This window comes from Bos indicus x Bos taurus, chromosome 14 (genome assembly GCF_003369695.1).
Source record: "Bos indicus x Bos taurus breed Angus x Brahman F1 hybrid chromosome 14, Bos_hybrid_MaternalHap_v2.0, whole genome shotgun sequence".
Classification (NCBI taxonomy): Eukaryota; Metazoa; Chordata; class Mammalia; order Artiodactyla; family Bovidae; genus Bos; species Bos indicus x Bos taurus.
In genome coordinates this window covers 22660730-22685733 of record NC_040089.1, presented here as the reverse complement: position 1 = coordinate 22685733, position 25004 = coordinate 22660730, and the positions used below count along the sequence as shown (strand labels likewise).

Genomic DNA, 25004 nt, shown 5'->3' with positions numbered 1-25004 from the left:
ATTTGTTCAGGCTCTGTGAAGAATACCGTTGGTAGCTTGATAGGGATTGCATTGAATCTATAGATTGCTTTGGGTAGTATACTCATTTTCACTATATTGATTCTTCTGATCCATGAACATGGTATATTTCTCCATCTATTAGTGTCCTCTTTGATTTCTTTCACCAGTGTTTTATAGTTTTCTATATATAGGTCTTTAGTTTTTTAGGTAGATATATTCCTCAGTATTTTATTCTTTTTGTTGCAATGGTGAATGAAATTGTTTCCTTAATTTCTCTATTTTTTCATTATTAGTGTATAGGTATGCAAGGGATTTCTGTGTGTTGATTTTATATCCTGCAACTTTACTATATTCATTGATTAGCTCTAGTAATTTTCTGGTGGAGTCTTTAGAGTTTTCTATGTAGACGATCATGTCATCGCAAACAGTGAGAGTTTTACTACTTCTTTTTCAATTTGGATTCCTTTTATTTCTTTTTGTGCTCTGATTGCTGTGGCTAAAACTTCCAAAACTATATTGAATAGTAGTGGTGAGAGTGGGCACCCTTGTCTTGTTCCTGACTTTAGGGGAAATGCTTTCAATTTTTCACCATTGAGGATAATGTTTGCTGTGCGTTTGTCATATATAGCTTTTATTATATTGAGGTATGTTCCTTCTATTCCTGCTTTCTGGAGGGTTTTTATCATAAATGGATGTTGCATTTTGTCAAAGGCTTTCTCTGCATCTATTGAGATAATCATATGGCTTTTATTTTTCAATTTGTTAATGTGGTGTATTACATTGATTGATTTGCGGATATTGAAGAATCCTTGCATCCCTGGGATAAAACCTACTTGGTCATGATGTATGATCTTTTTAATGTGTTGTTGTATTCTGATTGCTAGAATTTTGTTAAGGATTTTTGCATCTATGTTCATCAGTGATATTGGCCTGTAGTTTTCTTTTTTTGTGGCATCTTTGTCAGGTTTTGGTATTAGGGTGATGGTGGCCTCATAGAATGAGTTTGGAAGTTTACCTTCCTCTGCAATTTTCTGGAAGAGTTTGAGTAGGATAGGTGTTAGCTCTTCTCTAAATTTTTAGTAGAATTCAGCTGTGAAGCCGTCTGGACCTGGGCTTTTGTTTGCTGGAAGATTTCTGATTACAGTTTCAATTTCTGTGCTTGTGATGGGTCTGTTAAGATTTTCTATTTCTTCCTGGTTCAGTTTTGGAAAGTTGTACTTTTCTAAGAGTTTGCCCATTTCTTCCAAGATTGTCCATTTTATTGGCATATAATTGCTGATAGTAGTCTCTTATGATCCTTTGTATTTCTGTGTTGTCTGTTGTGATCTCTCCATTTTCATTTCTAATTTTATTGATTTGATTTTTCTCCCTTTGTTTCTTGATGAGTCTGGCTAATGGTTTGTCAATTTTATTTATTCTCTCAAAGAACCAGCTTTTGGCTTTGTTGATTTTTGCTATGGTCTCTTTTGTTTCTTTTGCATTTATTTCTGCCCTAATTTTAAAGATTTCTTTCCTTCTACTAACCTGGGGTTCTTCATTTCTTCCTTTTCTACTTGCATTATGTGTAGAGTTAGGTTATTTATTTGACTTTTTTCTTGTTTCTTGAGGTATGCCTGTATTGCTATGAACCTTCCCCTTAGCACTGCTTTTACAGTGTCCCACAGGTTTTGGGTTGTTGTTTTCATTTTCATTTGTTTCTATGCATATTTTGATTTCTTTCTTGATTTCTTCTGTGATTTATTGGTTATTCAGCAGCGTGTTGTTCAGCCTCTATATGTTGGAATTTTTAATAGTTTTTCTCCTGTAATTAAGATCTAATCTTACTACATTGTGGTCAGAAAAGATGCTTGGAATGACTTCAATTTTTTTTTTAATTTACCAAGGCTAGATTTATGGCCCAAGATGTGATATATCCTGGAGAAAGTTCCGTGTACACTTGAGAAAAAGGTGAAATTCATTGTTTTGGGATGAAATGTGCTATAGATAGCAATTAGGTCTAACTGGTCTATTGTATCATTTAAAGTTTGTGTTTCCCTGTTAACTTTCTGTTTAGTTGATCTATCTATAGGTATAAGTGGGGTATTAAAGTCTCCCACTATTATTGTGTTATTGTTAATTTCCCCTTCATACTTGTTAGCATTTGTCTTACACATTGCGGTGCTCCTATGTTGGGTGCATATATATTTATAATTGTTATATCTTCTTCTTGGATTGATCCTTTGATCATTATGTAGTGTCCTTCTTTGTCTCTTTTCACAGCCTTTGTATTAAAGTCTATTTTATCTGATATGAGTATTGCTACTCCTGCTTTCTTTTGGTCTCTATTTGTATGGAATATCTTTTTCCAGCCCTTCACTTTCAGTCTGTATGTGTCCCTTGTTTTGAGGTGGGTCTCTTGTAGACAACATATATAGGGGTCTTGTTTTTGTATCCATTCAGCCAGTCTGTCTTTTGGTTGGGGCATTCAACCCATTTACATTTAAGGTAATTATTGATAAGTATGATCCCGTTGCCATTTACTTTGTTGTTTTGGGTTCAAGTTTATACACTCTTTCTGTGTTTCCTATCTAGAGAAGATCCTTTAGCATTTGTTGGAGAGCTGGTTTGGTGGTACTGAATTCTCTCAGCTTTTGCTTGTCTGTAAAGCTTTTGATTTCTCCTTCATATTTGAATGAGATCCTTGCTGGGTACAGTAATCTGGGATGTAGGTTATTTTCTTTCATCACTTTAAGTATGTCTTGCCATTCCCTCCTGGCCTGAAGAGTTTCTATTGAAAGATCAGCTGTTATCCTTATGGGAATCCCCTTGTGTGTTATTTGTTGTTTTTCCCTTGCTGCTTTTAATATTTGTTCTTTGTGTTTGATCTTTGTTAATTTGATTAATATGTGTCTTGAGGTGTTTCGCCTTGGGTTCATCCTGTTTGGGACTCTCTGGGTTTCTTGAACTTGGGTGATTATTTCCTTCCCCATTTTAGGGAAGTTTTCAACTATTATTGCCTCAAATATTTTCTCATGCTCTTTCTTTTTGTCTTCTTCTTCTGGGACTCCTATGATTCGAATGTTGGGGCGTTTAACATTGTCCCAGAGGTCTCTGAGACTGTCCTCATTTCTTTTAATTCATTTTTCTTTTTTCCTCTCTGTTTCATTTATTTCTACCATTCTATTTTCTACCTCATGTATCCTATCTTCTGCCTCCACTATTCTACTATTGGTTCCCTCCAGAGTGTTTTTTATCTCATTTATTGCATTGTTCATTATATATTGACTCTTTTTTATTTCTTCTAGGTCCTTGTTAAAACTTTCTTGCATCTTCTCAATCCTTTATCTATAGCTCCATTTTGTTTTCAAGATTTTGGATCATTTTCACTATCATTATTCGGAATTCTTTATCAGATAGATTCCCTATCTCTACCTCTTTTGTTTGGTTTGGTGGGCATTTATCCTGTTCCTTTACCTGCTCTGTATTTCTCTGCCTCTTCATCTTATTTATATTGCTGTGTTTGGGGTGGCCTTTCCGTATTCTGGCAGTTTGTCAAGTTCTCTTTATTGTGGAGTTTCCTCAGTGGGTGGGGTTGGACAGGTGGCTTGTCAAGGTTTCCTGGTTAGGGAAGCTTGTGTTGGTATTCTGGTGGGTGGAGCTGGATTTCTTCTCTCTGGAGTGCAATGAAGTGTCCAGTAATGAGTTACGAGATGTCAGTGGGTTTGGAGTGACTTTGGGCAGCCTCTATATTGAAGCTCAGGGCTATGTTCCTGTGTTGCTGGAGAATTTGTGTGGTATGTCTTGCTCTGGAACTTGTTGGCCCTTGGGTGGTGCTTGGTTTCAGTGTAGATATGGAGGCATTTGATGAGCTCCTATCAATTAATGTTCCCTGGAGTCAGGAGTTCTCTGGTGTTCTCAGGATTTGGACTTAAACCTCCTGCCTCTGGTTTTCAGTCTTATTCTTACAGTAGCCTCAAGACTTCTCCATCTATACTTCACTTTCAGATAGTTCCTTGATCCGGCTTATACTTCTCAAGATCTACAGGCCCCTTCCTATGTAGTCAGTGCTAACTACAGGGTTTTAATCTATTGCACCTGTCACTTCCAAGGCGGTTTCCTGTTTGTTTTAGCTTCCTATGTTTGCCGGTCTCTTCAGTGTCTAATTTCTGCCCTGACACAAGGGGGCGGTGGTAGACACTTTTTTAGGCTCCCTTGTTCAGTCTTGCTGTGGGGAGGGAGGTTCACTGCAAACAAATATCACTGGTGTCTGTGGGGAGTCCTCACAGTGTCTCAGCCACACTGGGTTTGCCCCCACTCACGGCGTGTGTGCTTTCCCTGTCTACACTGCTTAGGCTCTAGGTTGCTCTGCCGGGAACTGTCTGAGCCCTGAGTTGTATGCACTTCCCAGGTCTAAGCAACTCGGGTTCAGGCACTCGGGTAGTCCTCAAAGGCGCAGACTGGTTGGGCCTGCATTTTGTGCCCTTCCCAGGTCCGAACAGCTCAGGTGACCAGGTGTTTGGCGAGCACGGTCGCTGCAATTTATCGCCTCCCCCATCCCTGCCACTTGGTTTTCTGGGTGTAAAACCAGCACACCTTCTCAGGTGGATGTTGACCGTCCAGAATCCCAAGAAGTCTTGGTTCGCAACAAAGCCTGCTTGCAGTTTGTTAGATGCTGCCTCTCTGGGGCTGCAATTGCCCCCTTCCGGCTCTGGCTGCCCTTCCTGCCTGTGTCTGGCAGGGGATGGGCCGGTCTGCAGCCAGCTAGCTCTGCTCAGTACTTTTGTTCTGTGAGCAGGCCTGGTGGTGTCTTAGGTTAGGGCTTTTCGCAAGGTAGCTATCCCACAGTCTGGTTTGCTATCTCAAGTAAGTTCCCTCAGATTGCCCTCGGGGGCATTCAGGCCTGGTCCTTACTCTAAGCAATGCAGCCTGCACCTCTCTGCCCAGCCCCCACTTGCTAGTGGCGGGTACAGGCGTCTGCACTGCTTCTCCACTGGGAGTTACCGTTGGGCATGTAATCTGTGGGGTTTAATTACTTATTTATTTTTCCTCCCAGTTATGTTGCCCTCTGAGGTTCCAAGGCTCGCCACAGACTTGGCAGTGAGAGTGTTTCCTGGTATTTGGAAACTTCTCTCTTTTTTAAGACTCCCTTCCCAGGATGGAGCTCCATCCCTACCTCTTTTGCCTCTCTATCTTTATCTTTTATCTTTATATCTTTATCTTTTATATTTTTTCCTACCTCCTTTTGAAAACAATGGGCTGCTTTTCTCGGTGCCTGATGTCTGCCAGCATTCAGAAGTTGTTTTGTGGAATTTACTCAGCGTTCAAACGTTCTTTTGATGAATTTGTGGGGGAGAAAGTGGTCTGCCCATCCTATTCCTCCACCATCTTAGGACCACCCCCAATGGTGAGTTTTAAAACAACTTTTTCACTCTCCTCTTTCACTTTCATCAAGAGGCTCTTTAGTTCTTCTTTGCTTTCTGCCATAAGGGTGGTGTCATCTGCATATCTGAGGTTATTGATATTTCTCCCAGCAATCTTGATTCCAACCTGTGCTTCATCCAGCCTGGCATTTCGCATGATGTACTCTGCATATAAGTTAAATAAACAGGGTGACAATATACAGTCTTGATGTACTCCTTTCTTAATTTGGAATCAGTCTGTTTTTCTATATCTGGTTTTAACTATTGCTTCTTGACCTGCATACAGATTTCTCAGGAGGCAGGTAAGGTGGTCTGGTATTCCCATCTCTTTAAGATGTTCCACAGTTTCTTGTGAGTCACACAGTCAAAGGCTTTGGTGTAGTCATAAAGCAGGTGTTTTTCTGGAACTCTCTTACTTTTTCAGTGATCCAATGGATGTTGGCAATTTGATCTCTGGTTCCTCTGTCTTTTCCAAATCCAGCTTGTATCTGGAAGTTCACAGTTCACCTACTGTTGAAGCCTGGCTTGGAGGATTTTAGCATTACTTTGCTAGCATGTGAGGTGAGTGCAATTGTGCAGTAGTTTAAACACTCTTTGACATTGCTCTTCTTTGGGATTGGAATGAAAATTGAACTTTTCCAGTCCTGATGCCACTGCTGAGTATTCCAAATTTGCTAGCATATTGAGTGCAGCACTTTCACAGCATCATCTTTAAGATCTGAAATAGCTCAACTAGAATCCCATCACCTCCACTAACTTTGTTTGTAGTAATGCTTCCTAAGGCCCACTTGACTTTGCATTCCAAGGTGTCTGGCTCTAGGCAAGTGATCACACCAATGTGATTATCTGGATCATGAAGATCTTTTTTGTATAGTTCTTCTGTGTATTCTTGCCACCTCTTAATATATTTTGCTTCTTTTAGGTCCATACCATTTCTCTCCTTTATCGTAACCATCTGTGCATGAAATATTCCCTTGGTATCTCTAATTTTCTTGAAGAGATCTCTAGTCTTTCCCATTCTATTGTTTTCCTCTATTTCTTTGCATTGCCCACTGAGGAAGGCTTTCTTATCTCTCCTTGCTATTCTTTGGAACTCTGCATTCAAAGTTCAAAAGGTATATTTTTCCTTTTCTTCTTTGCCTTTAGCTTTTCTTCTTTTCTCAGCTATTTGTAAGGCCTCCTCAGGCTCCTCAGACAATCATTTTGCCTTTTGCCAGTTCTTTTTCTTGGGGATGGTCTTGATCTCTGTCTCCTGTACAATGTAACGAACCTCCATCCATAGTTCTTCAGGCACTCTGTCTATCAGATCTAATCCCTTGAATTTATTTGTCACTTGCACTGCATAATCCTAAGGGATTTTATTTAGGTCATACCTGAATGGTCTAGAGGTTTTCCCTACTTTCTTCAATTTAAGTCTGAATTTTGCAATAAGGAGTTCATGATCTGAGCCATAGTCAGCTCCTGGTAGACCAATTCATAGTCAGCTCCCGGTCCTGATTCATACTACTCATGAAAACATGTAATGTGATTTGAAGTGGTCTTGGATTAGCTGTAAATGTATATTTGTAAGCTCTAGGGCAACCACTAAATAAAGTTTTTTTTAAAGTGTCACAGATATGCTAAAAAAAAAAAACAGAAATAGAATGAGCTTCTCAATTGAATGTTCACTTGAAGTCACAAAAGACAGAAAAAGAGTAAAAGATAAAAATAGGAATAAAGAATAAGAGTAACAAAAACAGTAGCAAATACAGTAGATATTAATCTGATTATATCAATAACCACTTTGAACATCATGATTTTAAAAAACCAGTTAAACAACAGAGATTGTCAGAGTGGATCCAAAAATAAGACTCAACTATATGTTGTTTGGGCTTCCCAGGTAGCGCTAGTGGTAAAGGACCCACCTGTCAATGTAGGAGATGTAAGAGATGTGGGTTTGATCCTGGGTCAGGAAGATCCCCTGTAGGAGGACATGGGAACCCACTCCAGTATTCTTGCCTAGAGAATCCCAAGGACAGAGGAGCCTGGTAGGCTACAGTCCATGAGGTCACACAGAGATGGACATGACTGAAGCAACTTAGTATACACACACATATGTTGTCTACAAGAAAACCAGTTTAAAAGTAAATATACACGTAAATTAAAAGTAAATTGATGGAGAAAATATAGCCTGCTAACACTAATCTAAAGAAAACAGGAGTAGTTGTATTAATTTCAAATAGAGCACATGTCAAACAGGAAAGACTATCAGGAATAGAGCATTTCATAATAATAAAAGGGTCAATTCCCCAAGAAGACATGATAATCCTTAATGTTACAATAGATAGTGATAATCCTAACAGAGCATCAAGCTATATAAGGTAAAACTGATAGAACTGCAGGGAGAAAGAGATATGTCCACTACCATACTGGAGCCTTCAACACTTCTCTCTCAGAAATGGACAGATCCCATGGGCAGAAAATGAGTAAGGACATAGGTGAACCCAATAACACTACTGATCAATAGTTTATAATACACATCAATAGATTATTTCATACAACAACAGCAGAATATACATTCTTCCCGAGCTCACACAGGAGAGTCACCAGGATAGACCTCAGTCTGGGCCATAAAACACACCTAACAAACTTAGAAATCATACATTGTCTGCTCTCAGACCACAGTGGAATTAAAACTAGAAATCAATAACAGAAAGATAACTAGAATATCCCATAACATATGGAGACTAAATAACACACTTCTAAATAACACATGGGTAAGAAGAACTCTCAGGAGAAATTTTTAAATGTTCTGAACTAAGTGAAAATGAAAATACAACTTATCAAAATTTGTGGGATGCAGAAAAAACCAATGCTTACAGAAAATTATAGCATTAAATGCATACATTAGGAAAAAAATCTAAAATTAATCATATAAGTTTTGGAAACTAGAAAAAGAAGAACAAATTAAATCCAAAGGAAGCAAGAAGAAAAGAAATAAGACTTGGAGCAGAAATCAATGAAACTGAAAACAGTAAATCAATAGAAAAAAAATCAATGAAACCAAAAGCTGGTTCTTTGAAAAGATCGATAAAATTGATAAGCCTCAATCCAGGCTAACTAAGCAAAAAAAGAGAGAGGACACAAGTTACAAATATTAGAAATGAAACAGGGAGAACCACTACAGATCCTGTGGAACTTTTAAATGATAATAAAAGAACATCATGGAAAATTCTATTTCCACAAATTTGATAACCTAGATGAAGTGAAACAATTCCTTGAAAAACACAATCTGCCCAAACTCTCACAAGGAGGAACAGAATTTCAGCTTTGTAAGATGAAAGAGTTCTAGAGATCTGTTGCACAATGTGAATATACTTACCAAAATATACATTTTCAAATGTTTAAGACAGTAAATTTAATGTTATACATTTGTTACCACAATAAAAAAGGTATATGCATATTATATTGATACATATGTATGTATATATATCAATCCCTGGGTCAGGAAGATCCCCTAGAGAAGTAAATGGCAATCCAGTATTCTTGCTTGAAGAATCCCATGGAAAGAGGAGCTTAGCAGGCTATAGTCCATAAGGTCACGCAGAGTAAGACACAACTGAAGCAACTTAGCACACACACAACAATTACTGTAGGGAAGGCAAGGGAAACCAGTATGTATTTGCAGAATATGCCTCCTTTGAGCAATTTTACAATTAAAATGAGAGATGAAGAAGCAGACGTGACCTCTGCATCATTACTAACAGTGGGTAGGACAGGGCACCTGGCAAATGTCTCCCCCGCCAGGTGAAGCGTGGGCTGATGAGGAAGAGTGTTGAGAAGAATACTCAAAAGTGTTGAGGGAAAGGCTTATGAACGGTGAGAACAAGGCTCACATGAGCTTTCACTTTTCAGCAAACAGAACTATTCATATATTTTCAAAAATATTTTAACTTCAGAAACTTAAAGAGTTTATTACACCATATTTAAAAACCACAAAGGAATTATCGGTCTCTGCAAATTTTTCAGCGACTCATGCTCCCTATTAAGTTACACAAGTTATTATGTGAAAAATGTTACTCAGTCATGTCCAACTCTTTGCAACCCCGTGGGCTGGAACCCACCAAACATCTCTGTCCATAGAATTTTCCTGGCAAGAATACCGGAGTGAGTTGCCATTTCCTTCTCCAGGGGATCTTTCTGACCCAGGGATCAAACCCAGGTCTCCCACATTGCAGACAGATTCTTCACTGTCTGACCACCAGGGAAATTCAAGTTATTATATACCTAAACCTAATATTAGCTTCTATGACATTGTGGAGCTCTTCTTCAACTTCACATAATACTTATTATCATTTATTTCTTTAGAAAATTAAGATATCATATTTTTAATAGAAAATGTTCTGAACTGGAGAAAAATCTGTTTTTATCAATTGCCCATCTAATAATTCTCTTAAACCCTTTTCCTGTTCTCCTTCAAAGCAGAAGCCAGCAGACACAACAGCAAACATATATTATGGACAGAATCACCCTGAATTCATGTGGCCATGAGCAGTGACTGTCAAACTCTAAACACATCCTATTTCTCATCCACATTTACACAAGTCCTGATCACACCCCTGCTTTTGGCCAAATGCTCAGAAAGTCATTGAGCCATCCTGTTTTTATTTCCAAATCAAATAAATAAATTTTCAAAAATAAGGCTGAGCCTGATAAGCAAAACATACATTGACTTGTAGTTTTCAGCCCAGGAATAACTTCATTGGACACTCAATTCTCTCATGACCTTCTAAGAATAAATATTCTTTTTTTGATTAAGAGGCATTTCAGCTGACCTTCCTACAGGCTTAACTGTTGACAAGAGCATATTCCTGAATGCCAGTACATTAAACAACTAAAAAATATTTAGATGCAGCTGTCATTCCTGCAGAGGCAATTTGTGAGAAGTAAGCAGTTTCTTAATCATTCACTTATTTATTTACTCAACACGTGTTGAACTTCCTTGTCCTTCAACATTTAGACAAGCAAGTGTTATTCGTGCTACCTGGAGTGGATCTGCCCTACCTGGAAGGATGGGCCACCCCTTGTTGAAAACAGGAAATTCTCGACAGACTTCCCCATCCTCTTGATCTCGTGCCAACCATCGTTGAACAGGTATGTGAAACTGTCTTCCAGCATTCAGGTCCCACAGTTTTATCTATAACAGAAATAGCATGACTTCTAAAGAACATAATACATTATCAAAGAGTTAAATACAATTTTGTGTCCAAGCCTGACACTGAAGAAGGCTTTCAACTTTCTTTTAGTAAAAGCTGTTGAACAGTTGACAAGAAAAGTGTTAATTTCTTCTATTGCTATCTCAAGTACAATGGCATTTCTTTTCTCTAATTTGAAATTTTTCAATTTCTAATTTCTCTATATTGAAATGCCAAACATGCCAATTTCCTCCTAAATTTTCTAAGCGTCATCCATATTTTCCTATTTGGAAAGATAATTATAATTTTAAAAAATCTATTACTTCCTTGTTCCAACCTCTTAGTAATGACTTTTTTTTTAATTTTAAAGTTTTTTAAAGTTTAATTTTAAAGATTTTCTAAAACACTAGCATGAGCTTAGATTTCATGCACTACAGATTCAGACCGAAATAGTTCCTTCTTTGGGTTCCTAGCAATTACAGATATTCAAAGTATCATTCTTTATTTGGGTACCTATTATACCATGTTAGGGCTTCCCTGGTGGCTCAGATGGTAAAGACTCTGCCTGCAATACAAGAGACCCAGGTCGAGCCCCTGGGTCAGGAAGATCCCCTGGAGAAGGGAATGACTATTCATGCCAGTATTCTTGCCTGGAAAATTCCAAGGACAGAGGAGCCTGGCAAGCTACAGTCCATGAGGTAGTAAACAGTCAGACACAAATGAGAGACTAACACTTTCTATACCATATTTTAGAGAAGGCAATGGCACACCACTCCAGTACTCTTGCCTGGCAAATCCCATGGACAGAGGAGCCTAGTAGGTTGCAGTCCATGTGGTCGCTAGGAGTCGGACACGCCTGAGTGACATCACTTTCACTTTCATGCATTGGAGAAGGAAATGGCAACCCACTCCAGTGTTCTTGCCCGGAGAATCCCAGGGACAGGGGAGCATCATGGGCTGCCATCTATGGGGTCTCACAGAGTCGGACACGACTGAAGTGACTTAGCAGCAACAGCAGCATACCATATTTTATCTAATCTATTCATCTTGGACTTAAACAAAGATGTTAATAAATTCTGGTAGGATCAGATGAATGCCCCAAATCATTGAAAGTAGAAATATGTTTTCTGATTCTAAAATCTAGCCTTTGATAAGTACGGTACTATTATTCTTTTAAAAGCCTCAATGAGCTCTTATTTTATCTGTTAAATTAATCTTACCATCTTTAAAATGCCTTAAATCAGAGATTTTCAACTTTAATGTGCTGAGAAAATCACGTTGTAATAAAGGTAGATTGTTGATTCCTAAACCTACTGTCTCCGTGGGCCCTGGTAAACCCCAGAAACCTGCATTCATAAAATCCCATCACACTTTGAGCAAGGCTCCCCAAAAACAGAATCCATTCCCTTCTGCCACCACTATTTGGTCAGGTTTTTAATTAACAGTCCAAGGAAGACCATTTGAGAAATACAAAATCAATTACAATTTGAAATGCTTTATTTTGTAACCTTCCTTAAATAAACTGTAAGAAACAAGATGGAAGTTCAGAAAAGCAACATGATTATTTTATGGGCTGTGGACATGTATCATTATTGCTATAAGGGCTATGTGTTTTCATTCAAATCCCTTCAAGTTATAGGCACAAGTTAGCTTACTTAAAAATTCAAATTTCAAACTTCTAAACCATACTATAAAAATTCAACAGAAAATCCTCTAACCTATTATCTAACATCTTGATTTGCTAGTTATGTAAGGGTGTTATATACTCAGGATAAGACCTTGGATCAAGAACATCTCCTCGTCACTGGTGCTAAAGGACGGGTGAGGTAAACCTCAGGCAAACATGTGGCCTTGCAATGAGAGAGGAATCGCCCTAGACAGAAAGACACTAAAAACTTTCAGCCTGACGCTTTTGTTTTTCGTTGGCAATATTAAATAACTTTTTCAGATCACCTAACCACTGTCTAAGCATCCCAGCTTCATAATCCACATAATATTGCTTATTGGTTATTAACCAAATGAGTTAGTGATCACTTTCATAAATTAGTTTAGCTCACTAGGAGAGAAAAATAAAAGATAGTAGTATTATTATCATATATAACCATTTACATATTAATGTGAATACCATACTTCAAAAGCTCTAAATAGCATAAAAGAGAAAAGTATCTTATATAGAAGCCAGGCAGTAATCCTGAATTTTGAAATCTGACTTCTACACTCTGTGTTTTCATAAAGTAAATTTCATTTTTGCATTGTTCTTCAGGATCTTTTGTGTCTTTAATGTAAAAGAATGGCATTATTAATAAATATATACTTATGCTAATGAAATAAAAGATATTTACTCATCTTCCATGAATTTTTCATTAACTTTCTCATATATTATAAAACTGTAGAAGAAGTTTGCCAAGAATATCAGGGGTTTGGCTGGGTGTTCTTTGCCTCTTGAGAACTTGCTTAAAGATTATTTATTCTCAAATGACAAAAGATGTAGATACAACATATATAAAAATGGATGACAAGTTGTGTGACTTCCAGTGTTAAAGAGGTGCATTTCTGCAGTCACTGGAATAAGTAAAATTTTTAATTCTGAACAATGTAGAAAATTTAAGCCTTATTTTGCTCCTGAAAGTACTCAGGGAACATTATGTCAATTAGCATGAGTAGACTAAATTAGAGGGGTGGCATTCCAGTCTAGTAGATTATTATTTCACCAAGGGAAATGAACTATTTTTACAACTCTTCTGAAGCAGATAACATCCACCAAGTCATGTTTCCATCACTATTACAACCAGATGGTGCTAGTGGTAAAGAACCCACCCGCCAATGCAGGAGATGTAAGAGATGTGGGTTCAATCCCAGGTGGGGAAGATCCCCTGGAGGAGGGCATGGCAGCCTGCTCCAGCATTCTTGCCTGGAAAACACCCTGGACAAAGGAGTCTGGCAGGCTACAGACCACAGGGTCGCAGAGTTGGACATGACAGAGGCAACTTAGTGCACAACCGTATCAAGAAGCAATGTGAGTTTTTACAGAGTCCCAAGTGTTTTCTTTGCAAAGAGGTGAGAGGACTGTTTGGTTGAGGTGCTTCTCTCAATTAATTAGATGTTAAATTATTCATGGCACATGATACTGCTCCCTTGAGGAATACACCAACTAAAAAGCCCAGATTTGACTTCATCAGCTCACAGTACAAAGCCTGATTCCCAAGCAGGATTTACAAGGATCTGGCAAAGGATGGAAGTGTGGGTACCTCTTTACCTCTTTACAGTGCCAGGAAGGGGAGAGCCCAGAGTTGGTGTGACCAACACGAATCTTAAAGAGCATCCCAATGTCTCCAACTGTGATCTGTAAAGGAACCACAAGAATTTCTTTCTACATAATTTCATAAAATCCATTTTTAAAACCTTATATTACAATATTATATACTGATAGAATAATCAATCAATAAGATCTTAGAATTATAAAAATTTACACACCTAACAACAGACTGCCAAAATATATGAAGCAAAAATGGACAGAACTGAATGAAGAAATAGTCTACAAAAATTGTCAGAGACAATTTGAATAACTCTCTTCTTTGAATAACTATAGAACAACTAAACAGAAGATCAGTAAGAAAACAGAGGACTTGAACAACATTATACACCAACCAGATCTAACAGACAGAAGGTTCCCCTCCAACAAGCAAGAATACAGAGTTCTCCTGTGGCTGATTCATACTGATGTTTGGTAGAATCAATGCAATACTGTAAAGCAATTCTCCTTCAATTAAAAATAAGTAATTAAAAAAATAGTAACATAGAGTTTTCTCAAATGCACATAGAATATTCTCCAATATAGATTATATGTTATGTCACAAAGTAGGCTTTGACAATTGAGTACCTTTTTAAACTATAATGTAATGAAACTAGAAATAAATACAAGAAAAAAAACTGGAAAATCCCCACATGTGTGTAAATTAAACTACATACTCCAGCAATGAATGAGTCAAAGAAATTCCAAGGGAAATTTAAAAATATTTTGAGATGGATGAAAATAACATACAAAAAACATAGTGGAGGGGACATCCCTGGAGGTTTAGTGGTTAAGAATCTGCCTTTCAATACAGGAAACGTGGATTTGATTCTGGTGCAGGAACTAAGATGCCATGTGCTGCTTGGCAACTAAGCCCACATGCCAAAACTACTGAGCCCACATGAGTGCTGAAACGAAAACAATTCCACTGCTGTCTCCCCTGCTTCATCTTTGCTACCTCTGTTTCTCCCTATATCTTGATCTCAGTGGGTCTAGCCAAGACCTAATCACTTGATAACAACTTCTGTGCTTTCCTTTATTTGATCATTTTTCCCTTGTGACCTTGACTTTTAGGCTTATCTGTTAAATCCTCACACAGAAAGGCACAGCCCTTGCTCCTGACGGCCATGAGTATAGAAACAACAAATGCTGGTCATCCAGTATTTCTCTCTATTGTCTCTTACCATATCGTAGTTTTACTTACGTGCAATCCACTGGAGCAAAAAAATTGCCACAAATTACTTTTGACTGAGCTTCTGCAAGACACGTATTATTATGAAAAGAGGCACCCAATTCGACAGACTGCATTCATTCCAAAGTATTAATACCTACTAGATGCATCCCTATGTTATCAGGTTTTACTCAGTTTTGCTACTCACAGTAAATGTGTCTTCATGGCCATCCTGAAATCGGGCTCCATCCGTTCCATAAAGATATATGGCAGCTGAACTTCTATGTTGTCCATACAATATAATATAAATCTGTGAGCTGGTCCCGGCATTTGGCAAGTCACTGGTGATTATGGAAACTTTCCAGTTACCACCTATAAATGCACAAACAACACAGAGACTTACAACAATTTATATAACGGAAGACTAGGAAGGGCAGGTCACCATGAAGCTGAAAGAGTTCAAGATGGACATAACTTACTTTTTCCATCTCCTCCAGAAAAGTGCTATCACACAGGATTTAGAGCTGATTTTTTAAATACTCAGTAAAATGATTGCCTCCAATGGTGTAACTGGGAGAATATTTCCTAGAAGATCTTTAATAAGGTTGTCATGGTTGATCATGTCTGGACTCCAAGAGTCACTATTTAAGTTCTCCTAAGTTCCCAGAAGATGGTGATTGCAGCCATGAAATTAAAAGATGCTTACTCCTTGGAAGGAAAGTTATGACCAACCTAGATAACATATTTAAAAGCAGAGACATTACTTTGCCAACAAAGGTCCGTCTAGTCAAGGCTATGGTTTTTCCAGCAGTCATGTATGGATGTGAGAGTTGGATGGTGAAGAAAGTTGAGTGCCGAAGAATTGATGCTTTTGAACTGTGGTGTTGGAGAAGACTCTTGAGAGTCCCTTGGACTGCAAGAAGATCCAACCAGTCCATTCTAAAGGAGATCAATCCTGGGTGTTCATTGGAAGGACTGATGTTGAAGCTGAAACTCCAATACTTTGGCCACCTCATGCAAAGAGTTGACTCATTGGAAAAGACCCTAATGCTGGGAAGGATTGGGGGCAGGAGGAGAAGGGGACGACAGAGATGAGATGGCTGGATGGCATCACCAACTCGATGGACATAGGTTTGGGTAGACTCCGGGAGTTGGTGGACAGGGAGGCCTGGTGTGCTGCGATTCACGGGGTCACAGAGAGTCAGACATGACTGAGCGACTGAACTGAACTGAACTGAAGTTTCCAGAATTTTAACAAAACATCTCCAATAGTCTTAGCTCTGACATATGATATATACACTCATAATTATATCTTTTAAGATCTTTTGAGTTCAGATGTTTATTTTCCAAAATTAAAATTATGTAATAATTTACATAAACATAAAAATTGGAATCAGATAATTTAAAGGAATTTCAAGTCACCTGATACAATGTCTTCACTTATTAAGTATTCCTAATTAAAGTAACTGGGAGAAGGCAATGGCACCCCCAGTCCAGTACTCTTGCCTGGAAAATCCCGTGGATGGAGGAGCCTGGTAGGCAGCAGTCCATGAGGTCGCTAAGAGTCGGACACAACTAAGCAACTTCACTTTCACTTTTCACTTTCATGCATTGGAGAAGGAAATGGCAACCCACTCCAGTGTTCTTGCCTGGAGAATCCCAGGGACGGGGGAGCCTGGTGGGCTGCCGTCTATGGGGTCCCACAGAGTTGGACACAACTGAAGTGACTTAGCAGCAGCAGCAATTAAAGTAACTAAGTTCCACAGATGTTAAGTAAATTTTGTACCACCCAGCAACAAATAAAAACAGTGCTAGACTATACACAGTTCCTGGTGAACATAACTGAGATAAACTAAATATATTTAAAGTAGTATGATATTCAGTCTAATTTTGCCAGGTTTCCTTGGAGTAAACATCAAGAATTGATTAACAAGAAAACTAAAGTAATAAAAAATCAGGGAAACACACTCAACCTTATATCAAAAAAGAGAAAATGAGGCAGTAAAATTCAGAACTGTGAACTTTAGTAATATTATACTCTAGAGTGTGAATTACTCTCACCCATATTTGAACCAAAGTATATTTCCTATCTTGATCATTCAAATAACAATCAAATTTAGATTTAAATTTTACTTATCTGGTACAATACATATATGTTAAATGAATGTCTATTTTTTAAAATCTACTTTAAAACAAGAAATTCTACTTAAGTTTTCCAACAGTAAAAAGGCATGTTAGGCTACCAAATCATCTTGGTAGACAATCAGTTAGTAAATAAAAATGCTGTTTTAAAGAACTGAAAGATGGACAGGCTGTCTTTAACAATGGCAGAAGCAACTAAATTGTAATTACAAACTACAGAGCTGGGAAAACCCTAGCTGTTTTCTGTAGAGTAACTGTATGTTAGCGCTTGTTTGAATAAAGTGAAAGAAAGCTCTTCAGCTTTTGCTGCCTTAGAAATGCAGCAAAGAGTTCAAGGAGATCAATACTCGCTAAATGTACAAGGACCAAATCAATAGGGAAAGAAATTGCCTTTTCCAACAACTACGATGTGAAAAGATGAAAGGTATAGGAACAGAAATAAAACTGAAAATAATGAAATATGAAGTCTGTTTACCATATGTTTTTGCACCTCTTTAAATCACTAAAACCTTAACCTTGGAAGGGAGTGTTGTAAAAACCATAGTAGAATCTAAAGATCATGAACTGGATTCATCTTTTAGTTTATAACTTCAATCAATCAACACCCTACAAGTCACTGAGTTCTACTGGACCTCCAGGGTCAGAGGGAGGAGTAGATGGAAATCATAGAAAGACGTCTCGGTCCTCTTCTAGTCTATAATCTAGATGAAGCAGGAAGGCCAACACACCAAAGAGGAAAAAATACCAGAACAGAACATTCTTAAGGTAGGATGTTGATGAAGTGAGGTAATGTTACAGAAAAGCTAGCAAAATAAAAATTTTTTAATTAAAAAAAAAATAACTGGCTCCAAAAATCAACAGAAATTAAACAAAGATGGTATAAAACCTTGTGCTATAATCTTTGTAAAACAGAACCCAAGAAAAGAGTGAGACATGATTTCAGGAATTTATAGGCAGCTAACCTGGCTTGCTCAGCAACATTATGGGAGGAAGAAGGTGAGTAGATAAAATTCTAAAAACCTTAATCTTCATATCCTGGTTGTTACTGTTGTTGTTAAGTCACTCAGTTGTTTTCAACTCTTTGTTACCCCAAGGACTATAGCCCACGAGGCTACAAGGGATTTCCTGTACATGGGATTTCCCAGGCAAGAATACTGGAGTGGGCTGCCATTTCCTTCTCGAGGGATCTTCCTGACACAGAGATCAAACCCACGTCTCCTGCTTTGGCAGAAAGATTCTTTACCACTGGGCCACCAAGGAAGCCCATTCATACCCTATTAGGCCCTAGTTTGAAACAGCAGGTTGAAAGGTGAGTAGATGGGCTGGATAGAAATGGGATGCAGAGAACAGACAAATGGACAAATAGTTTGATAAAAGATTCAAATTACCAAAACATACACAAAATAACTAGAAATTTTCAAAAGCCCTTTATCTTTTAAAAAATAATAATTAAAATTGGTAGTTAAGTCATTTTAACAAAGAACTACAGGCCCCAGATGGTGAATTTTCTACCAAAACTTTAAGAAACAAATAATGCCAATCCTACACAAATCCTTTGAAACAGCTCCCAGCTCAGCATGTGAGATGAGCATTACTCTTGATACCAAAACCAGACTAAGGTACAATTAGAAAACTACAGAGCAATAACCCTCATGAACATGATTGAAATATTCTCAACAAAAATATTTGGAAGTGAAATTAACCACATACTTCAGGTTGATCTCAAAAATGCAAAGATTTTTAACATTTAAAAATTAATCAGTGTAATTCATTGGGCTTCCCAGGGACCAGAGTGGTTAAGAACCTGCCTGCCAGTGTAGGAGATGCAGAAGACGTGGGTTCCATCCTTGGGTGAGGAAGATCCCCTGGAGGAAGAAATGGCAACCCACTCCAGTATTCTTGCCTAGAGAATCCCATGGACAGAGGAGCCTGGCGGGCTGCAGTCCATGGGGTTGAGAAGAGTCGAATATGACTGAGCGACTGAGCACACATCAAGCCCGTGTTTGGTTTCACAGGACTTTGGACCCAAGGGAGATCACAGCCAGTGTCTCACCCATACGTGACTTACATGCTATAAAAGATGGGCTTCCACACTTTTTGAGATGCCTGGTTCCAAATAGGAAAAGGAGTATGTCAAGGTTGTATATTGTCACCCTGCTTATTTAACTTATATGCAGAGTACATCATGAGAAACGCTGGGCTGGAAGAAACACAAGCTGAAATCAAGATTGCCAGGAGAAATATCAATAACCTCAGATATGCAGGTGACACCACCCTTATGGCAGAAAGTGAAGAGGAACTAAAAAACCTCTTGATGAAAGTGAAAGAGAGTGAAAAAGTTGGCTTAAACCTCAACATTCAGAAAACTAAGATCATGGCATCTGGTCCTATCACTTCATGGGAAATAGACGGGGAAACAGTAGAAACAGTGGAAGACTTTATTTTTTGGGGCTCCAAAATCACTGCAGATGGTGATTGCAGCCATGAAATTAAAGACACTTACTCCTTGGAAGGAAAGTTGTGACCAACCTAGTTAGCATATTCAAAAGCAGAGACATTACTTTGCCAACAAAGGTCCGTCTAGTCAAGGCTATGGTTTTTCCAGCAGTCATGTATGGATCTGAGAGTTGGACTGTGAAGAAAGCTGAGCACCTAAGAATTGATGCTTTTGAACTATGGTGCTGGAGAAGACTCCTGAGAGTCCCTTGGACTGCAAGGAGATCCAACCAGTCCATTCTAAAGGAGATCAGCCCTGGGTGGTCTTTGGAAGGACTGATGCTGAAGCTGAAACTCCAATACTTTGGCCATCTCATGGGAAGAGTTGACTCATTGGAAAAGACTCTGATGCTGGGAGGGATTGGGGGCAGGAGGAGAAGGGGATGACAGAGGATGAGATGGCTGGATGGCATCACCGACTCAATGGACATGAGTTTGGGTAGACTCCGGGAGTTGGTGATGGACAGGGAGGCCCGGCATGCTGCAATTCATGGGGTCGCAAAGAGTCAGACATGACTGAGCTACTGAACTGAACTGATATGATATTATATGACAAAGGATATTTTGGACTTAAAGTTGATGCTGGAATGATTAAGACTTTGGGGAATGCTGGGATGTGGTAAATACATTTCGCATGAATTTTCTAGGACAGGAAAACTATTGTGAGTTAAGTCCCCAGAAAGCCATGTTCAAGCTCTCACTCCTGAGCCCTGTGCATGTGACCTTACGTGGGGACACTATTGCTGTGGATGTGATTAGCTAAGGTAAAGTCACACTTGAGTGGCGTTGGTGTCCTTTAAAAAGAGAAGAGACAGAGACAGAAGGAAGACTGTCAACAGAGACTGGAAATATGCAGCTGCAAGCCAAAGAATTCAGACTTGTAGCAACAAGGCAGAATAAATTCCATTTTTTTCTTTTCTTAAATTGGTGGGTGCTGGCCAAATATAAACCACTAATGAGCTCAGCCACAAAGTGTCTGACTCTTTGCGACCCCATGGACTATAACCCACCAGGCTCTTCTGTCCATGGGATTTCCCAGGCAAGAATACCAGAGTGTGTCGCCATGCCCTCCTCCAGGGGATCTTCCCAACCCAAGTATCGAACCTGCATCTCCTGCGTTGGTAGGTGGGTTTTTTATCTGCTGAGCCATCATCGGGGAAACCATGAATACCTGGGATGAAACCACTGGCCATTGTATTCCAAGCAAGGCAAAAAAAAAAAAGTGTTGCATTGCAGCTACCACTGTTTGAAGACTGATTGTGTGAAATCAAAAGTGGTCGTAAAATAAATAACTTCTGAGTAGCAGGAAACATAGAACTAATGGGAGAGAACTGCTTCTCTAATCCTGCCAGAGAAGCCTTTCTTTTCGCTTTCCACCCCGAAGTAGCAAAATGCCAACGCTGAGAGTCCAAGACAATGATGGACGGCTTTACAGATGGGCTGTTGTGTTTGCTTCCCTGTGGCACTCCTCTGCACAAGGCCTCTAAGCACCAAGCTGACTGGACTCACGCGTCTTGTCCTGGCTTCTATCTACACCAAGGAGCATAAAGTACCTAGCAGTGCTTGAAAACTCCCAGCAAGGCATTCAGGGCTTTGGTCTCCAGCTGGTTGAGCAATATTTGAAGAAGACAGAAACAAGAGGAGATACAATAACAGCAATTTTGAAAGAGAACGGAGTTGGAAAATTTTGCAGTATGTGCTTTTAAGACTTATTATGAGGCTACAGTAATCAAGATGGTGTATTTTGGCATACAAATAGACACACCGATCAATGAAATAAAATAGAGAGAACAGAAATACTCCCACACATATATGGCTGAATGATTTTTAACAAAAGTCTAGCCTTTTCAATTGAGAGCATTTCAATGGGAAAAGAATAGTCTTTTCAACAAAGGGTGATGGAATAATTGTACATCCACCTGAAATAAAATGAGCCTTCGCCCTTACCTACTATCATATACAAAAAATAACCTCAAATGAGTCAAATACATCCAAGGTAAGCACTATAACTATAAAACTCCTACAAGAATACATAGAAAGTCCTGTTATTGAGCTAGGCAGAGATTTCTTAGATGGGACTTGAAAGATATAAACCTTATATCTTACAAAAGATGTAAAAATAGAATTTTATTGTATTTTAAACTTTTGCTAATTGAAAGTCTCATCAATAAGAAAATTAAAAAGCAAGGTATGTACAGATGTGAGAGTTGGACCATAAAGAAGGCTGAGGACTGAAGAACTGATACTTTCAAACTGTGGTGCTAGAGAAGACTCTTAAGAGTCCCTTGGACTGCAAGGAGATCAAACCAGTCAATTCCAAAGGAAATCAATCCTGAATATTTATTGGAAGGACCAACCCCACGTCCAAGGAGCGGTGGCTGTGCAGGCACAGGAGGGCCTAGAGGTGCTATCCCACGTTGAAGGTCAGGAAGGGCAGCGGTGAGGAGATACCCCTTGTCCAAGGTAAGGAGCAGCGGCTGTGCTTTGCTGGAGCAGCCGTGAAGAAATACCCCACGTCCAAGGTAAGAGAAACCCAAGTAAGATGGTAGGTGTTGCAAGAGGGAATCAGAGGGCAGACACACTGAAACCATACTCACAGAATACTAGTCAATCTAATCACACCAGGACCACAGCCTTGTCTAACTCAATGAAATTAAGCCATGCCCGTGGGGCAACCCAAGACGGGTGGGTCATGGTGGAGAGATCTGACAGAACGTGGTCCACTGGAGAAGGGAATGGCAAACCGCTTCAGTATTCTTGCCTTGAGAACCCCATGAACAGTATGAAAAGGCAAAATGATAGGATACTGAAAGAGGAACTCCCCAGGTCAGTAGGTGCCCAATATGCTACTGGAGATCAGTGGAGAAATAACTCCAGAAAGAATGAAGGGATGGAGCCAAAGCAAAAAGAATACCCAGCTGTGGGTGTGACTGGTGATAGAAGCAAGATCCGATGCTGTAAAGAGCAATATTGCATAGGAACCTGGAATGTCAGGTCCATGAATCAAGGCAAATTACTACTACTAAGTCACTTCAGTCGTGTCCGACTCTGTGCGACCCCATAGACAGCAGCCCACCAGGCTCCCCTGTCCCTGGGATTCTCCAGGCAAGAACACTGGAGTGAGTTGCCATTTCCTTCTCCAATGCAGGAAAGTGAAAAGTGAAAGTGATGTCGCTCAGAGTCATGTGCGACTCCTAGCGACTGCATGGACTGCAGCACACCAGGCTCCTTCGTCCATGGGATTTTCCAGGCAAGAGTACTGGAGTGGGGTGCCACTGCCTTCTCCGTCAAGGCAAATTGGAAGTGGTCAAACAGGAGATGGCAAGAGTGAATGTCGACATTCTAGGAATCAGCGAACTCAAATGGACTGGAATGGGTGAATTTAACTCAGATGACCATTATATCTACTACTGCGGGCAGGAATCCCTCAGAAGAAATGGAGTAGCCATCATGGTCAACAAAAGAGTCCGAAATGCAGTACTTGGATGCAATCTCAAAAACGACAGAATGATCTCTGTTCATTTCCAAGGCAAACCATTCAATATCACAGTAATCCAAGTCTATGCCCCAACCAGTAATGCTGAAGAAGCTGAAGTTGAATGGTTCTATGAAGACCTACAAGACCTTTTAGAACTAACACCCAAAAAAGATGTCCTTTTCATTATAGGGGGCTGGAATGCAAAAGTAGGAAGTGAAGAAACAACTGGAGTAACAGGCAAATTTGGCCTTGGAATACGGAATGAAGCAGAGCAAAGACTAATAGAGTTTTGCCAAGAAAATGCACTGGTCATAGCAAACACCCTCTTTCAACAACACAAGAGAAGACTCTACACATGGACATCACCAGATGGTCAACACTGAAATCAGATTGATTATGTTCTTTGCAGCCAAAGATGGAGAAGCTCTATCCAGTCAACAAAAACAAGACCGGGAGCTGACTGTGGCTCAGATCATGAACTCCTTATTACAAAATTCAGACTTAAATTGAAGAAAGTAGGGAAAATCACTAGACCATTCAGGTATGACCTAAATCAAATCCCTTATGATTATACAGTGGAAGTGAGAAATAGATTTAAGGGCCTAGATCTGATAGATAGAGTGCCTGATGAACTATGGAATGAGGTTCGTGACATTGTACAAGAGACAGGGATCAAGAACATCCCCATGGAAAAGAATGCAAAAAAGCAAAATGGCTGTCTGGGGAGGCCTTACAAATAGCTGTGAAAAGAAGAGAAGCGAAAAGCAAAGGAGAAAAGGAAAGATATAAGCATCTGAATGCAGAGTTCCAAAGAATAGCAAGAAGAGATAAAAAAGCATTCTTCAGCAATCAATGCAAAGAAATAGAGGAAAACAACAGAATGGGAAAGACTAGAGATCTCTTCAAGAAAATTAGAGATACCAAGGGAACATTTCATGCAAAGATGGGCTCGATAAAGGACAGAAATGGTATGGACCTAACAGAAACAGAAAATATTAAGAAGAGGTGGCAAGAATATACAGAAGAATTATACAAAAAAATCTTCATGACCCAGATAATCACAATGGTGTGATCACTCACCTAGAGCCAGACATCCTGGAATGTGAAGTCAAGTGGGCCTTAGAAAGCATCACTACGAACAAAGCTAGTGGAGGTGATGGAATTCCAGTTGAGCTCTTTCAAATCCTGAAAGATGATGCTGTGAAAGTGCTGCACTCAATATGCCAGCAAATTTGGAAAACTCAGCAGTGGCCCCAGGACTGGAAAAGGTCAGTTTTCATTCCAGTCCCAAAGAAAGGCAATGCCAAAGAATGCTCAAACTACTGCACAATTGCACTCATCTCACATGCTAGTAAAGTAATGCTCAAAATTCTCCAAGCCATGGGGCTGGTGCACTGGGACGACCCAGAGGGATGGTATGGGGAGGGAGGAGGGAGGAGGGTTCAGGATGGGGAACACATGTATACCTGTGGTGGATTCATTTTGATATTTGGCAAAACTAATACAATTATGTAAAGTTTAAAAATAAAATTAAATTAAAAATTAAAAAAAAAAAATCTTGTCTCCAGTAACTCAAAAAAAAAAAAAAATTCTCCAAGCCAGGCTTCAGCAATACGTGACCCGTGAACTTCCTGATGTTCAAGCTGGTTTTATAAAAGGCAGAGGAAACAGAGCTCAAATTGCCAACATCCGCTGGATCATGGAAAAAGCAAGAGAGTTCCAGAAAAACATCTATTTCTGCTTTATTGACTATGCCAAAGCCTTTGACTGTGTGGATTACAATAAACTGTGGAAAATTCTGAAAGAGATGGGAATACCAGACCACCTGATCAGCCTCTTGAGAAATCTGTAT

The 25004-nt window shown here is 39.2% G+C and overlaps 1 protein-coding gene across 2 annotated transcripts in view; it reads right to left on the bottom strand.

Annotated features, from left to right (window-relative positions):
* Nucleotides 1-25004, bottom strand: part of LOC113904178 — a 148046-nt gene that overhangs the window by 72834 nt on the left and 50208 nt on the right. For both annotated transcript variants that reach the window (XM_027560997.1, XM_027560996.1), the window contains exons 5-7: nucleotides 15245-15408; nucleotides 13830-13916; nucleotides 10443-10575 (exon numbers count right to left, since the gene is read on the bottom strand). In XM_027560997.1, coding sequence (XP_027416798.1) covers nucleotides 10443-10575; nucleotides 13830-13916; nucleotides 15245-15408 — 384 coding nt within the window. The remainder of the gene's footprint in view (nucleotides 1-10442; nucleotides 10576-13829; nucleotides 13917-15244; nucleotides 15409-25004) is intronic.